We start from the raw sequence: 18,070 nt of genomic DNA on the forward strand, positions 1-18,070 counted from the left end.
TTTCTTTTATGTCCTAATATCATATTAAAAGTAGGATGTAGGAATTGGATCTAACCACAGGCTAAAAATGAATAAAGGCAATCATAACATGGTTTAAACAGGTAAGCTGAATGTAAAATTCGGTCAGGTGTAAAAAATAAAAAATAAAAATAATCACATTTGCTTAAACATGCCGTCATCATTTACAAAACAGTTTATGAGTATAAGTAATGTTTTTATTTGTTTTCTTTTTGTTCTATTCTTATATTTTTAGGTCTATGTGGTGCCACTTCAGTGATTAAGTTTTTTTGGGGTTATTCTTTACTGGATAGATCAAGATCATATATCATATATAAGTTTCATAGGTTGGCTTTCTTTGGAGTCTTTTTAATAATAAAATAAACGTTCACCTTGGAAAAAGGAGGCCAAAACAAATCCCTTCATAAAAAGGTGCACAAAGTTCAGCTTGGCAAAACATTGAATCTTGACATGGGAACTTTTACTTGCTCTTCCTATTCATTTGAGGAAAACAGACGTGGATGTGTTTGTATGTTTGACTTTGGCTCCTCTTGCTCCACACACTTGTGCGGTTGTGGTGGGTTTCTTTATTGTATGGCACTACACTCACTCATATCTTATAATAATATACAAAAATTTTCACTATTCTTGGAAAAATTACTTAAACACAGTACAGAAAAAATTATTTCAGTGGCTGCCCCTATTGAATTAAGTCGAAATATTAGCTCAAAGCTTAGCATGACTTATAACTTAATCTTGACATAAAGCATTACACGATAAGCTACCCAGCTCCTAACAAAATCACACATGTGCTCACACACTACATTTGGGCTACTTAACTGAAGAGGAGGAGGAAGAGAAGTGCAAATAGGATAGAGAGAGAAAGAGATAAAGAGAAAAATCCCTCAAGGTTGAAGATTCCCTTTCTATAGTTGCGCAAACGTGAAGTGTTGAAGTGCTGAGGATGAGCTTTAGCAGATGTGCTCTCAGTGTGCCGTGAAACCTCAAATCTATCTGTCCCCATCATTTTCCCTCTTCTGCTTTAACTCAACTATTGGATGAACAATTCTATGCCTAAAACAATTATAAACATTATTTTTATAGCTTCCCATACAAACAACTTGTTGGGAGGTTTCTTAACTTGAGGTCCCTGAAAATTAGTTATGGTGTTCTGTTCCCCATCAAAACTTACACAAGTTTCATTTAAAATAATATCAAACTTTTTTTTTTTTTTTGTATTTGCTTTGGAAGTCCATGTCATGCTAGCCTTGGATCTCATCCTTCCCGCTCTTCATCCCAGTCATTCATAAGGTTAGTTAATTGAGGGCCTGCGTTGTTTGGCATCCCTAAGACACTTTACAGATGCATCTGGGTTCTGTTAAAGGGATCTTGCCTTTCTTCAATAGAGCAGCTGGATAGGTCCATTGGGAAGACCCTTGAACTTGTTATCTAAGGCTGAAGAAGAGGAGGAAGAGGGAATGGTGAGGGTAACTGAGGGGAGAAAGGAAAGGTCGCAGCTACATGTGAAATCTCTCAGACCCAAACAAAATGACTGAAAAGCACATTTTGGACAATTCTGGGCTGAAAAAAAAGTCAAGCAGAGAAGGCATACCACTGTGGGACTATGCATATCCCTGGAAGTCCTGGATGGCAAATAACCGGCTTACATAACTCCCGACATTGAGACTTAAATATAGGTAAACAGCAAGTAATCAAGTCCCTGTTTTTTACAGTAAAAATTATCATGCTTGTAAGTCATGCTTTAAAGGAACACTCCGACTTTTTGGGACTTTAGCTTATTCACAGTATCCCCCAGAGTTAGATAAGTCCATACATACCTTTTTCATTTCTGTGCGTTCTGTAAGTGTTATTTGACGCACCCACCGCTAGCCTAGCTTAGCACAAAGACTGGATGTAAATGGATACTGGTAGCATAGGAATCCCAATAAGTGACAAAATAATGCAAACATTTTCCTATTTACGTGTTGTGATCTGTATAGTCACAGCGTGTACAAATAACAAGGCTATATGAGACAGAGACCATTTTTAATCGTATAAATACTGGGAACTATATTCTCACTAGGCGTAGGAGCACAGCTAACGTTACTTGGGCGGAGTGGCTACTTGGGCGGAGTGATTAGCGCAGCACCCGAGACGCGCCATGGTGAGGAGAAGAGAGTTCGCTCAGAGTTGGAGTAATAGAGTCAGCAATTACTAGATAGTAGATTTATAGTGTACAATCATGGGTGTTCGCTGTATTGTAAAGAACTGCGACAATAAACAGGGGAGACCAGGTATTACTATGATGTTTCATAGAATTCCAACCACAAACGCTGACCTGATGAATCGATGGCTACTTCTTGCTCTGGAAATAGATCCAAACACACCTGTAAACACCATCACGAAGTATTTCGTTTGCTCTGAACATTTTACTGTAGACGACTATTTTTAAAAAATGCAAGTTGCCACACCGACCATGAAACGTGTGCTAAAGGATACAGCCATCCCATCGATAATAAAGACAGGACAAATTGGATCGACTGTTGCTGCGGTAAGTGTTCTGTTATGTTTTGAGATGACTAACATTAGCCATAATGTGTCAGTGCCATGCTAATGTAATATAACCTTAGTAGTGACACTATTACGTGAATAGGGGGTCCGTGTATCCGTGTATCCCCTTTATTGTTATTATCGTGACACACTGTATGCAATGTCTATACTACAATTTTATTGAACTATGAATGATCATTATAACAAAATCACTTACTTGGTGGACAGCTGACCATTAGGTTCACTCGGCATGGGGCGTTTCTTCCAGTTGGTCTTGTCACAATGGGAAAAAAAGGACAACTGCCAGGTGTATTAGGGCAGAGAAATCTTCCGTGGTAGTGACGCAAATATTTTGATTGTCATCAAGCCTTGACATTGATGGAAATACCCGGTCCCATTCATTACAACAAAGGCACTCGGTTTCTGTTGGCATAGGTTGGCATGTTCCACATTTACACCACCAGTCCGTGTTCGTTCTGATTCTCCCTTCGTCTTACAGCTTCCAAAGTTTGTAACTCCTCGTCTGTGTATTCTGGCTCAAAACTATATGGTTCTGGATCTTGGTTTGATACACAGTAAAATTCCTCTGAGTCTGACAATTCCTCAAAGTCAGCCATGATCACGAGTCACGTCTAGCTAGTCACGTTTGTTTTGTTTATGGTCTCGTGTGCTACGCTAATCACTCCGCCCAAGTAGCCACTCCGCCCAAGTAACGTTAGCTGTGCTCCTACGCCTAGTGAGAATATAGTTCCCAGTATTTATACGATTAAAAATGCTCTCTGTCTCATATAGCCTTGTTATTTGTACACGCTGTGACTATATAGATCACAACATGTAAATAGGAAAATGTTTGCATTATTTTGTCACTTATTGGGATTACTATGCTACCAGTATCCATTTACATCCAGTCTTTGTGCTAAGCTAGGCTAGCGGTGGGTGCGTCAAATAACACTTACAGAACGCACAGAAATTAAAAAGGTATGTATGGACTTATTTAACTCTGGGGGATACTGTGAATAAGCTTATGTCCCAAAAAGTCGGAGTGTTCCTTTAAGCTGAGGCAGAACGGAGGTTTTTTTTTGCGGGGGTGAGTGGGGGGGGGTCATTCTTATATTATAAATGAAGAAGGAGTGAATGAGGAAAAAGTGAGGAAGATGACTGGAGGTGGACAGAAAGAGTAGGTCAGAAAGTTAAACATGCAATATCAGGCAGTACTGATCCTTCTTTTCACTTTAGGGAAGCTCATTCAGCAATACCCTGAGACAACTCTCAAGAACCTTAAATTGTTTAGTTTAAGAGCTTTTCTGTTTTTTCAAGGCCTGAAGGCTTGGAATGCCCTCCCGGAAGAAATTATACATGAAGATCTCTCCTTGTGTACTCTCCAAAATTTCACCTGTTCAAAAGCAGCTCCCTTGCAGAAGAGATCAACAAGTGGCTATAGTGTGCAATTAAGATAAAATGTAATTGATTTTGGTTCAAGCAGCTTGAGTGCAATACAGAAATTATGACCGCAGTTTTAATGCTGTCGCATGATTTAATGCACCAGTTACTTATGAGATATAATATGAGATACCACTCAGGGTGATGAGCAGATGCATCACAAATTAAACTAGGTTCTGTAGACAACCATGTACTATTTCAGCAAGCTGCACTGACCAGGACATCTAAGTGATTTCATGACTTTAAAATAGAAACCACAATATTGCACTTCAAATTTGTGAGGACACAGTTGTTTAAATGTCATGTAGTGGCTGGGAGAGAGACTGGTTGTGTGGCATGTCTGCTCTTTCAGTCGTTCGCTGCATTGGGATTGTGATCTCATTCATCCATTCGCTTGTAGCCCAGTCTGGAAACCTAGCCTCTTGTCACCATGGTACCTTGGCCAGGCTGGGCAGGGTGTTGGGTATGGAAAGTTTGTAGTAAATATGGGGCCCTTGGTGGAGCAGGATATTTTGCCTCCCAGTATGACTGGGATGCTGCATCAAAACAGATGGTGTCAACTTACAAGGATGGAGCTTCCTCTGCACCGAGTTTGAAAAGTGTACATGACACAGATCAAAGCCCTGCTCACCCAACCAAAAGCAGGACAAATCTATGTGTAAAGAACCGACACCTGTCAGAACACTCTCCACACTTGTTTTCTATCACTGGTTTTCCTCATGACAGTCATTCTTCTTGTTTCTTTTTTCACTCTCTCAAACCATGCACAGTTAAAGCAGATGTGTTGCAGCAGCAATATATACTGTCATCTCTTCACTAAAAAACATCCAGTAGTTTAGTCACTGTGTGTAGCCATGTGTGACATGTTAAAACTTTGTGATGCAGAGGATCAATATCCAATCTCAAGGTGTAAGACCTGCCTCTGATTCCATAAAAGCTACTGAATGAAATTCTGTAGAAAACTGATTCCACTGCACAAGACTCACACATTTTTAAACATACGATCTATACTCACATAGAGTCCAGTGTGCTGTTCTCCGAAGAAAGGGAAAGCCACAGAGATTGCTACCAGTCCTGATCCTCCATCGTCTTGCTCAATGGTCTGGGAGTCACCCTCATCCAAGCCAAATGGGTAGAACTCCTCCAGGGGTACAGCCAGCTCCACGCCATGAAGCAAATTGAGAAACATGCACATGGAGAGCACCAGTCTCCTCAGCCACCGCATGACCTTGTCTGCACAGGGATGGAGAGGAGAGGACTAAGATCCAGGACACTCAGAGAGGGCAACAAGACAACTCTAAACCCCAGTGTCAAATGCTCAACCAATGATCCTCCTCGTCTTTCTTCTCCCTGTTTCTGTAATTTTCCTCTTTTGGGTTCTAATTCCACCCTTTGTTTTCTCTCAAATCTTCTCTCAACCCTGGTACTTGGGCTGTTGGTCTATAACAAGGGGGTAGATTCCTTGCATTCTGTGTGCTGCTGGGTGCTCAAGAGCTGCTGTGCTCCGTGCCGCTCACTGGAATGAACAGAGTGAGAGAGAGAAAAAAGGAGAGGGAGCAGAGTGATTCGGCTCTATTTTTTTTTTTTTTTTTTTTTACAATCCAGTGACTTAGTCCCTGATGGTTAGTTTAGAAATATCCTCAATAAAACCTCTATTCTGCCTGCCAAAGGAGTTCTTTCAGACCCAGTCCCACCCCCCCAGGGATTCACTACCTTGCATGATTAGGAACACTCATCCAATAGCTGAGGAGAGACTGGTAACTGGATAAGCACTGGGTGGAGCTATGGTAATCAAAGGGCTGCTTTAAAGAGACTCTGACAGGGCACTCTCCTCTGCTCTTAACTTTTGCTGAGAAATACCCTTCCCTAAAAGAACATGTCTTAGTGTGGTGCAGAAGAGTTCCAGAAGTTGGGAATGTCATAGTGCATTCCTTGTATATTGTACACAAGATGTCTGTTCAAAAGGAGGAAATATACAAAAGCCCTTTGGTTCGGACTAGTGATTCACTGAAATATTTCTTACTCCATGAAAATCAAATTTCCTCCAAATTAATCATACAAGGCAAGATTTCAAATATTTTTTGAAATGTGCCTTTAACAACTCCCCTAAACTAAAATGAAATTCTTTTTACCCAGGGGGTCATTAGTGGCGGGAATCAAATCTTGGAGGCAGAACATCACAAAGATTCTTTTATAGGTAGTTATAGCTTGTTTGCACACATCATAAACTACAGCAATTTTCCAAAATACACCAAAGCCAACTGACAGCCATTCTTTAGACCACAAAAATCAATCTCATTTTTATTTTTCTTGTTTGTATGGTTTTATTGACTTGAAAAATTACTTTGTGATAAAACAAATCAGTTTTCTAATAGTTACAACACAGTAGTGATTATGAAATAGTAATTGATTTAACACCCATAATAAGAAAAACACCATATGGAAACAATAATATGAAAACAGTATTTGTAGGTAAGGTATATGATACATTTTCTGACCTGATTCACTCTAGCTGTAATTTAGCTGATTGGTACTAAATAAAACAAGATGATCTTATTCTCTAAATGGTAGTATGTTTAAATAATGATCACAGCAATCATGTAAGCTACAAGGTAGATTGAAAAGAGCATAATTTTGTGGTTTGTAAAATAGTTTAGGGGAATTAGGGTGTAATATTTAAGGTAGGTAGGTTTAAAAGTGTGTGTGTGGTGTAGAATTGAGACTATGCTTAATGCTCTAAGATGAACAGGGATAGATTTAAGGCAAATTTATGGTCTGTTTCAACAGTTTGCTGCACAAATCCTTAAAACAATTTGGCAATTGAGAAGCATTTGGTGAAACAGTGATCTCTTTGTGTGTTGTTATTGGGTTCTTATGGTGTGGATCAGGATTACTTAAAGTATTTGTTCAAATTTAGTCCAACAATTCTCCCTGAGACCAGTGATTTTATGTGTTTTTAAATCTGAAGTATGTGTGTGAAATGTTTGTGTGTGTAACATTTCATTATGCATAAGACCATTCATGTTAGCACAGGCCCAGTTTCATTGGTTATAGGCCTTTGAGAGACTACAAATATGTTTGGTGACAAAAAGCTGTCAGTTGGTCACCATGGGCTGAATTCCCAAACCATTACAGTTTTTAGAGCCCCAATCTCAGCATCTGCTTCATATACGCTTGCCTCCTCTTCATCTCCTGCTCCAACTGTTCTTTCAGTGTGCAAACCTGAGAAACACAGGACTGTCAAATTTTCATTAAAGGCTTCTTACTATTGAAAGTGATATAATTGTCACTATTACAATACATCAAATTTTTATATGTTGCTCAAACCTGTTCCTCCAAGCAGTGGACCCTCTGGCGGTGAGCTTTCTCTCGAGCCTCCAGTGCTCTCTCTGCCTGCTGCTGGGAGTCCCTCATCCGCTCGGTCTCCAGGTCCAGCTCTTGCCTGTGGCGAGCTGTCACTTCCAGGAGCCTCTGGGAGTGAGTCTGCTCCAAGATAGAGATCTGCGACTGCAGAGACAACACATAACATTCTGTCACACACGAATCCAATACAAAAACAATAAGAGCTAGAAAAACGAACATGACGTGACCAATTAATTTTATTATGATCAGAAAGGTGAGAGGCACTAGATGCTGATCCATGTTTTATAAACTTCATAATATCCGTAAGTTTGTCTATCACCTGTAGCGTGTGAATCTCTGCCTGTGTCTCACTTAAATCTTGCTCTAGATTTCGGAGCTTTTGTTCTTGCTGTTCTCTCTCACGCTCAGCATTCAGTATCTCTGCCTCCTTCCTTTGGCGATTTTTTTCTACCTGCACACAACACATGCATGCATACAAAATGTTTTAAGGATAGAAATCTGGTGTGAGATATTGTCACATGCTGCATATTTATTTAGGAGGATCATTTTAAGTTTCACAGGATTGGCAAGTTATTAGCAAACACACACAAACACTGCAAAACAAACCCTCATGCAAACATACCTCAACCAATAATACTAAGAATAGTTTAGGGTACAGACAAGGCACTCTGATTAGTTTGCACAAATTAAACATCACAGTCAATGACATAAACAATAAAATATTTGAAAGTCATTATGTTTGGCTGTGCATACTATTTATAAAAGCATGATGTACCTTCTCCAGGGTACGCTTTAGAGAGGACCTGTCTTTTTCCAGACGGAGCAGTGTCCTCTCCAGCTCAGCTTTCTCTCCCTGCAGTCGATGTGCAGTGGTCTGCAGGGTAGCCACCTGCTCCTGAAGCTGATCCTTTTCTCCCTGCAAGAGTGCACAGCTCTCTTGCACCTCCTGCTTAGCCTGTTGCCTCTGTCTTACAGCCTAGTGAATTAGAAGAGATGTAGAATAGACACCATCTGTGTGACTGTCCAGACCAGAACTGGTGTAAATAAACATGGTTTTCTGGACTAGAATGTTTCATGTCTGGGGCAGAAACTCGGATCAACAGAAAAGAGAGACAGCTTTGACTGTATTTGTGTCTGGATAAGATATGGTGTCATATGCAAGAGTTCAAGAACCTTGAATTTCGCTCAACTGTCAATCACAAAAATATCTTTGTCAGTTCAACATGGTGATGATGGTGTAGTTGGTTATATTTTATTAGAATTTAGTTTGTTTACATTTTATTTTTAATTGTTTATTACTGACAGCAATATGCGAAACAGCAGCCCTTGCCAACATTTCCACCATCGCTTGAAATGCAAAACATGTTCCAGCATTTGTTTGATGTATGTGCCTCAAGGTACCAAATTATTTGAACAAGATCACCCAAAAATGAAAATTCTGTCATCAGTTACTCACCTTCATGTCATTACAAACCCATAATATTTTGATTCATCTTCAAAACACATGAAGATAAATATGGTAAACAGAAGCTGAGCCATACTTCTATAAAAAACAATGAGGTTTGTTTTTGTGTGTCAAGCATGCACATTTCAGCTTCCAATTGCTATATTTGACATGTTCTATGCCGCAGCCCTGCAGAGTTTTGCTTCTACCCTAATCAAATACACCTCAATACTGAATCGCTACATTATATTTCTCAACAACAAGGGGGCAAAATCGCTTCATTGTTTGTAGAGATAGACAGACGCAGACAATTTACAGATCTCTCTCTCTCTCTCTTTCTCTCTCTCAAAATGGCCATATTTGAGAAAAATTTTCAACACTGGATATAGCTGTCGGTCATTTAACATTTCTATCGTAAAACTTTTTATAAGTTGACTACTATTAGATGATTTGCAGCTTCATCTTACCTCGCTTTCCTTAACGTTTAACTGAGGCTTTGCAGTCTGCTTTTGTTAACAGTAAATCCCACCTACTTTGATTTGATTGGCCATATCAGTCATTTTCCATATTGCTCGCGTGCCAGCAATTATCCCTCTAGCCGAAGATTGCTGACCCCTGGCATAGAGTATAATAGGCAAGTGCTAGTATTAACTGATCAGGTGTTGGCGAAAAAAGATGTGTCTTTAGATGTTTTTTGAAAACAGCCAAAGACTCAACTGTTTAAATTGAGATAAGGAGGTCATTCCACCAGCTGGGCGCAGTCCAGGAAAAGGTCCATTATAGTATCTTATTGCCTCTTTGGGATGGCACCACAAGGCATCGTTTACTTGCAGAACATAAGCTTCTGGAGGTGGTGATGGACCATCATCACCATAATGAACTTTCGATGAAAGGACAGAAATCTCTTTGAAGATGAACAAAAGTCTTAGGGATTTGGACTGACGTGAGGGTGAGTAAATGATCCCCACATTTTTATTTTGGATGAACTAACCCTTTAAAACACTGTGTAAACTGTAAGAGTATGTGTGTGTGCGTAACCTCCTGCAGGCTTCGTGTCTGTTTGTCCAGTTCAGAGACCCTGAGTTCAGACTCTTCCTGGCTTCTCTGCAGAATCTGTACTCTCTCACTCAAGCCATGATTTTGCTTCCTACTGTTTGTCAGAGCCTCCCGTGTTTTATCCAACCTTTCCTGTGCACATAACACACACAGACAAGTATTAACAGGCATCAATCCACACATGCATAATCACACACCCACATCCAGTTTTAATGAGGAGGCTGTTCTTCTCCTCACTACTACCAGTGTCCTGTTTTTTTTTTTTACCCTTTTCCCCCACTCTTTCCCAACTCTCGGATCACTTTTTATTGGCATGAGCTGGCAGGTCTCAAGCAAACTGAAAAGGATTTACACTGAGGCCGCAGTGTTTTTGTTTGTACAGCATCTTTAAAACAGACTTATACTAAGCATTAAAAGCCCTCCAGAGGAGCTGGAGAAAAGTTCAGTCCAGCATTTTAATGCACCTTCATCTAGCACCATCAGGGAACAGGCGGCAACAAAGGTAAAAAAAAAAAAACATTATGGAAACATTATGGAATCCCAGCATAAATCACTTCACATTATGGCCATGCTAGTAAGATGATCTGTTAGGTTTCAATTAAATCTGTACATGAACTTGAGGTGAACTGAGATCAAAACAGATTATGGCTGAACCACAATGAACTTAATTATGTTGTTTGTGAGTTAATGATGAAGAAAAATGATTGACAGTATTTTAATAAAGCCTTAATAGAGAATTTGCTTAAACACGTTTGAAGTTCCATCTAGTTGAGATGTTTAAGCTTGTTTTCTGTCTGGCACGGTTCATGGGTCTTTGTGTTCATTCCTGTTTGTTTTGTCTGTCTCCTTGTCATGTGTTGGCGGCACTCGTTGCTGGGGCAACTCCACTCAGCTGACGTGCTAATCAGTTCTGTATACCTGAATCTCATCAGGACTGCAATATATATGGAGTGTTTGCTCGTCTTTTGTCAGATCATTGGTGTGCTTACGTGCTGTCGTGTTGTTCTGTTCTGTTCAGTTTACTCTCCGGTTCCCTGTTTCATTGTTTTGTTCCTGTTCAGATCTCTGCCTCTCTCTCTGGTTTCTCCCAGACGTTTCTATCAGCAGTCATCGCACAGCCCGTTGCAGTCTGCTCTACCATCAGCGAACCATTATTCTGACCATCCTGTCTTATTGTTCTCTGCATTTTGGAACAAACTATTTTGCTGCATTTGTTATGCAATTCAGTATTTATTCCCTGACATAACAATCTGACCCAGTGGTACCAGCGAATGCTTCGGACTTGAGAGACATTCTGTCTAGCAACAGTGCTGGAATGGAAAGGCAAGAGGAGCAGATCTTTGCCACCGGCAAACATAGAGCCGTTTCTACCACCACCAGCCACATTTTTGTTGATCCTTTTTGGCTAAGTGCTCTTTGTTTTTTACTCTCCAGCTGGCAGCCTTTCCTACAGAGCCATCTAAAGTGGCATTGGTGATTTTGGTCATGGCTAGTTGAGCGGGACTTTGGGGAACGGCGGTGAGAGAAAATAAGCATCCCTGTTGCTCATAATTTCAAGCGTTTTCTGACAAACTCAAGAAAGTATTTGACTGTGCCTTTGTGCTGGCTGATCTGAATGAAGGAAACTGATCTCTCATGGATTATTCCACCGAGTTTTGCATGCGAGCTGTCGAATGCAAAAAGAATGAGGAGGCACAGTAGTTTGTATGGGTTGGCCAACCGTATTCAAAAAGAGAATTTTGAACTGGATTTACCCACTGACTTGGATGGCTTAATTGAACTGGCTATCAGAATGGATGCTCCTTTGCAATGCCGTAATCAACGTGTTCAGCAGAGTTTGGATCCTGAGAGTAAGCACTTGTTTTTTCAGTACCCTCCAATGCTAAGGTCACCCCTGCTTTTGATCCGGAGCCCATGCAGGTGTGCAGAACTCTGCTTTCCCGGGAGGAGAAATATAGACAAAGGACTCTGGAATTGCGTTTATACTGCGGAGTAAAAAGACAGAGCCCACCAGTAGTTTTGAGGTTACTGATGGGTGGTATTGCCTTTGAGAAATCCTCCTTATCTGCCACTTTCCTCCCGGTAAGACTGCAGTGGGCTAATTCCCATCACAGCTGCCTTACTCTGCTGGACTCTGGAGCTGAAGAGAATTTTTTGGACATTACTTCTGCCCACCAACTCAAGGTTCCTGTTATTCCACTCATTCTGCCCATCTCGGTCAATGCACTCGGCGACAAACTCTACCATCTGTCACTCATTCTAATTGATTCTCCCCTTGCTCCAGTAGTTCTTGGACATCCTTGGCTTATTCTTCACAACCCCAATATTAACTGGCAACAGAGCAGTCTTGTCTTCGAGTGAACACTGTCATGGTACTTGTTTGGTCTCTGCTTGTTCTATCTTACAGGATGAACCCATGGACCTCTCTAACATGCCCACAGAGTACATTGACCTGAAGGGAGTGTTCAGTAAGTCCTGAGCTGCTTCTCTTCCTCCGCATTATCCCTATGACTGTGCTATAGAATTAATGCCAGGTACGTCTCCACCTAAGGGCAGGTTAAATTAACTTTCAGCTCCAGAAAGGGAGGCCATGGAGAAATATATTTATGAATCTATAGCGGTAAAACTCATCCGCTCTTCCTTTTCTCAGGCAGGTATGGGGTTCTTCTTCATGGAAAAGAAAGACAGTTCCTTGCGCCCTTGAATCGACTATCGGGGTCTGAACAACATCACGGTTATGAATAATTATCCTTTGACGTTCATTGCAGGGGGCTACCTTTTCACAAAGTTGGACCATCGCAACGCCTATCATTTGGACTGCATCAGGGAGGGGGATGAGTGGAAAACTGCTTTTAACACCCCCAGGGGGCAATTTGAATATCAGGTTATGCTGTTTGGGCTATCCAACACCCCGCAGTCTTCCAGGCACTCATCAATGATGTGCTGAGAGATATGGTTGACTAGTTCATTTATGTCTACCTGGATATTTTCTTCTTACTTCAAGGAGCATGTTCAGCACATCAGATGAGTACTTCAGAGGCTGCTAGAGAATGGGCTTTTTGTCAAGGTGTAATTTCATCTGAGTATGCATGGATCCCGAAAAGTATCAGGCTGTGGTAGATTGGCTTACCCCAGTTTTTACCACAATTTTATTCACAATTACAGCCAGCTATCTGCCCCTCTGACTGCCTTGACCTCCACCAAGATGACGTTCAGGTGGTTTGAAGCAGCCAGTACTACTTTTTCCAACCTCAATAGCTGCTTTATTTCAGCTCCCATACTTATTGCCCGATCCCTTCCGTCAGTTTGTGGTGGAGGTCAATGCATCAGAGATAGGGGTGTGTGTGCGGTTCTTTCCCAGCTTTCTACTTCAGACGATAATATCATCCGTGCTCTTTTTTTTTTTCATCGTTTATCCCCAGCTGAGTGAAATTATGACATTGGTAATAGGTAATAGATTTGTCTGTCAAGCTTGCGTTGGAGGAATGGCACCATTGGTTGGAATGCCCGGGGGTGCCTTTCATCGTCTGGACCAATCACAAGAACCTTGAGTACATCAGGTCCGCAAAATGTTTAACTCCAGACAGGCTCGGTGGGCTCTTTTTTTTTGCCATTTTGATTTTAGTATCTCTTACTGTACAGGTTCAAAAAAACATCAAACTCAATGCCTTGTCTGGTGTTTTGGATCATTCCTTCTGTCTTCCTTCTGTTCTGTCCTTATGTCTTCTCCCTAGTACATTTTACCTGAGGAACTTGTTGTTTCTATGGTAACTTGGGAGATTGAGTCGAAGGTCCACTTTGCCTTACAAGGGGTAACACCTACATCCGAATTCACCTCAAACTTCCTCCTGCGTTCAGGAGAATCCATTCCGTTTTTCATGTTTCCAAATTCAAACCCGATTTTCATTCCCCTGTTAATCTCCCTGCTCTGGTTCCCCCACCACCGCGTCTCATAGGTGTGGAATCTGCTTATTCGATCAAATGTATTCTGGACTCGAGTTGGAGGGGACGCGGATTCCAGTATTGGACTGGGAAGGTTACGGTCCGGAGGAGAGAAATTGGGTTCCCAGGAGGGACATACTGGATCATTCCATTATCGGTGATTACAATCAACATTTAGGCATAGCAGTCTCCTCATTGCCAAGGCATGCTCTACCATCAGTGATCCACGATTTTGACCATTCTGTCTTATTGTTCTCTGCTTTTTTTAATAAACTGTTTTGCTGCATTTGCTACTGGATTCAGTATTTATTCCCTGAAATTACTGTTGTAGGACTTGTGTACTTTAAGTAATATGGTTAGTTAACTGCTAGTAAGGCAAACTGCAAACTTATGCATGTGGTAAAACTCATGCTAACCTGCAGCATCTTCCGGTCATGTTCACTGGCTGTGAGAGCTCGCTGCAGCTGCGCAGCCTGTTCCTGTGCTACTCCTGAAGCAGCATTGCTCTCAGTCAAGGATGCAACCATAGACTGCAGTTGCTCCCTTAACTTGCTCTCCTGTAGTTCTGTGTGTGCCAAGGTAGTTGCCAACCTCTCACCCTCAACCTACAATGGAACAACAGTGCTGCATTACATTACTCAAACATAAACGATGTCCTTTTAGATACAGCACAAAACTACACACACCTTTAGGAGGGCAGCACGCTCTTCACTGTCTCCCAGTTCTCTGCGGAGGTTGTTGAGGCGTCCCTGTAGTGAGCTGACCTCAGACTCAGTCTCTGTGGCTCGAAGCTGGGCACGTTGCAGCTCTCCCTCCAACCCCCGGCGTGTGAGTTCCAGCCTGGCAGCTCGAGCTTCCGCTGCCTCACAAGTCTCCTTCATACGGCGGCGTTCAGTCTCCAAATTTTCCTCAGAGGCCTGGGAGCGCTCCAGCTTCTCCTGAATACAACAGTATATCTATACTGGTAATTTGACTACTGAAGGTGCAATTCATCAAAGATTTTTATTGTGGACACTTGATAATTCCTGTTTATTATATCTGACTACGGTGCTGGGAGAGAAAGTTGGTGCACAACTTGTATTCCAGAAATACAAATCACATTGAATGTTGTCATAGTTTTGGGGGTAACACATTACAATTAACGCAAGTTGCTTAATCAAATTACTTTAAGTAACTAATAAAGTAACATTACTTTTTTAATTTAGAAGGAAGTATCTGAGTTACTTTTTGAAATAAGTAATGCCAGTTACTTTGTTTCCCATGTCTTGACTGACAGTTCTCATGTTACCATGTTGAGAGAAATCGGAAGTAAGTGCAGAGGCATTATGCGGATTGTGAACATGATGCTTACTCTAGATCTAGACTAAATATGAACATGTATTTTCTATTTTACCTGCACAAACACAGATTTGTATTCCTCAAAATAAAGAAAAAGTCAAATCCAAACTCAGATTATTGTACAAGTCTCTGGTGTCCCCAGAATGTAACTGTAAAGTTTCAGCTCAAAATACCCAACAGATAATTTATTATATCATTTTGAAAATGCGTATTTTGAGTGGAAGCAGAAACATGCTGTTTTTCGTGCCTGTCTCTTTAAATACAAATGAGCTGCTACTCCTCGCCCCTTTTCAGAATAGAGCTGCCATTACAGCTTATACCTGCTAAAAAAACATCTGTTTTGGTTTCTGATTATAATTTTTATCGTGCTGAGGTCATGCGTTTTAAACCATATTAGTTTAAACATCTGATACACGGTTTTCTGAGTGCACACATCCGAAGCACATGACAGAAAGTGGCTGATACAGCATGTGAGTACTAAACTAAGTTCTAATTCCCACACAAGTTTATGTAAAAAAAAACACAAGTTACAAAACAGTCGGTTATTTCTGTGAAGGTAAACAGCTGGGAAATAAATTGCATGTATATTTTAGATCTGTGTGGCAGCAGCAATAATATATCAGAAAATATATCATCTTGCGTTACATTCTTAATGCAATTTGTTTGAGCTGTGCCCTCTACTATATGGACATGAATTTACATTTCACTTTTATGCGACTATTTATATTAAAAACAAACAAGCAAGCCCTGCCCAGATTTAAAAAGTAACTCAAAAGTAACAGTACATTACTTTCCACAAAATGTAAACAAGTAATGTAATTAGTCACTTTTTTATGGAATAATGCAATATAGTAATGCATAACTTTTTAAAATAATTTTCCCATAGATTTTTAGTGACAACACTAAAATTTTCAAGAAAGATCTACAGCACCATGAGTTTAGTGTGTTCTTCTTTTAAAAATGCTGATAAACTGTCATTGGATAAAGGTATGTCAGCTGTATTTATACCATGGTGTTGATTAACTTGAGTGCGCTCCACTTGTGTTAATTAGGCTAAGTATCTGACTCGCTCCTCCTGAAACTTAATAAAACATTAATAAAACATTTATTTAGTTTAAAGAGATAGTTTAACCAAAAATTATAATTTCATCATTAATTTCTCACCCTCATGTCGTTCCAAACCTAAGACCTTCACTCATCTTCGGAACACAAATTAATATATTTTTGATGAAATCCGAGAGCTTTCTCACCCTGCATAGACCGCAACAGAACTACCACATTCAAGGCTCAGAAAGGTAGTAAGGACATCATTAAAATAGTCCATTTAACATTGATGGTTCAACCATAATTTAATGAAACTAAAATAATATTTTTTGTGCGAAAAGAAAACAAAAATAATGACTTTTTAATTTGTGGTTCGAAGATAAATGAAGTACTTACAAGTTTTGAATGACACGAGGGTGAGTAATTAATTACAGAATTTTGTATTTGAGTGAACTAATCCTTTATCTCCAGTCTTGGCCGATCACTGTTGCACTCAACCATGTAAACCATCTTTGTGTTAGTGTAGAATGTATGAGTGTTAACCTTCAGTGCTTTGACATCTGCCTCAGTTATCTGTTGGCTGTTCTTCATTTTGGCCAACTCTTCACTCATAATCCTATTCTGTAATTCCCCACGCTGAACCACCTCATCCCGTAAGGCGAGTGATGCTTGTGTCCCCTCTAAATGCTTGGCCAGCTCACGCTTTCCTGGCAAACATACACACACATGATAATCAAAAACAGAGCCACAAACTGGTCATCACTAAGTAGCGTGTACTCAAGTATCAGGCTAGAATTTGCTCTTACCCTCCTCCAGCTCTCTGATAGATTGTTTCAGCATCTGTATACGTGTGTTGCCTCTTTCCTGACTGGCTTGCAGGCTTTCTACCTGCTTGCTGAGACTGTGCACCTGTGCTTGGGCCTCATCCTACAGTCACACATTCAGACAGAAAAAGAAAGATGTTTACTGTATTATATATTATTATCTTGTTTTGTTTCAGATCCTCAATTTGTCTGTCCCTCACTTTTTTTTTTTTACTGTGGAAACTAGTTTTGTCCATGGCATAAATGGTCATGTTTAAAAAAAAAAAAAATCCTACAAATCTTGGGTTTTTGGGGGAGATGTAAATGTATACTTTGTGTACAGTTTGTTTTTGTTTAAAATAGTTTATCCAAAAATGTTGTTCAAACCTTGTAGACTTTGTCTTATGTGGAACAAAAAAGGAGACGCTGTGAAGAATGTACTAGTTATTCTTCAATGCAGCAACAATGAACAGATACAGAAGCTTTCAAGGTTCCGAATAACGCAAACCAACTATAAAATATCATAAACACAGGCCATTTTTATTTGAGCTTTTTGTGAACAACAGACCAAAATTTAAGCCATTATTCACTGAAAATCTTGACTTCCACCCTAGCTCTCTTTGGCATGTTCATAAAATAACAGCATTGCCGAATTAGTGAACAAATCAATCTTTTAAGTTGGATCTTTTCAAATAATTGGTTGATCCAGTTCACAAAAACAGCCTGAATGATTCATTCATAAATCAGAATGATTTATGTTCTACTCAGTTCTGATTCAATAATTCAGTTGCAGCAGTTAACAATTCACAGAAGGAGAAGTCTAGCATAATTATACTAGTATAGCTGGGTGGACAATTTTTATGATGCCTTTGTGGCAATGTAGAGGTGTCTGGTACCCGTTCTCTCTGCGTGTCCCTGAGCTCTTGCTGGAAGTTACGTAGCAACATGTGAACAGAATCCAAATCCAATTCTCCATCTTCTCCGTGGGAGGGGGACAAAGAACACACCAGCAATCCACTTACCCCAGGCTCATCTGACATGGGTTCACCTGAGGGTGTAAATAGAAGATTTTACTTGATTCCTATTATATTTG

At 40.3% G+C, this 18,070-nt stretch overlaps 2 protein-coding genes across 3 annotated transcripts in view; both read right to left on the reverse strand.

Annotated features, from left to right (window-relative positions):
- The window catches only part of sned1 (sushi, nidogen and EGF-like domains 1), a 35,518-nt gene extending 29,912 nt beyond the window's left edge, over nucleotides 1–5,606 (reverse strand). The window contains exon 1 of the mRNA XM_059571155.1: nucleotides 5,003–5,606. Coding sequence (XP_059427138.1) covers nucleotides 5,003–5,212 — 210 coding nt within the window. The 5' untranslated portion in view covers nucleotides 5,213–5,606. The remainder of the gene's footprint in view (nucleotides 1–5,002) is intronic.
- Nucleotides 5,607–6,505: 899 nt separating this feature from the next.
- Nucleotides 6,506–18,070, reverse strand: part of crocc2 (ciliary rootlet coiled-coil, rootletin family member 2) — a 53,371-nt gene continuing 41,806 nt past the window's right edge. For both annotated transcript variants that reach the window (XM_059571157.1, XM_059571156.1), the window contains 10 exons: nucleotides 17,874–18,025; nucleotides 16,981–17,101; nucleotides 16,718–16,881; nucleotides 14,479–14,730; nucleotides 14,209–14,397; nucleotides 9,833–9,982; nucleotides 8,126–8,326; nucleotides 7,670–7,801; nucleotides 7,315–7,494; nucleotides 6,506–7,209 (listed from right to left, as the gene is read on the reverse strand). In XM_059571157.1, coding sequence (XP_059427140.1) covers nucleotides 7,126–7,209; nucleotides 7,315–7,494; nucleotides 7,670–7,801; nucleotides 8,126–8,326; nucleotides 9,833–9,982; nucleotides 14,209–14,397; nucleotides 14,479–14,730; nucleotides 16,718–16,881; nucleotides 16,981–17,101; nucleotides 17,874–18,025 — 1,625 coding nt within the window. In that variant the 3' untranslated portion in view covers nucleotides 6,506–7,125. The remainder of the gene's footprint in view (nucleotides 7,210–7,314; nucleotides 7,495–7,669; nucleotides 7,802–8,125; nucleotides 8,327–9,832; nucleotides 9,983–14,208; nucleotides 14,398–14,478; nucleotides 14,731–16,717; nucleotides 16,882–16,980; nucleotides 17,102–17,873; nucleotides 18,026–18,070) is intronic.

The sequence above is a fragment of the Carassius carassius genome, chromosome 17, assembly GCF_963082965.1.
Source record: "Carassius carassius chromosome 17, fCarCar2.1, whole genome shotgun sequence".
Classification (NCBI taxonomy): domain Eukaryota; kingdom Metazoa; phylum Chordata; class Actinopteri; order Cypriniformes; family Cyprinidae; genus Carassius; species Carassius carassius.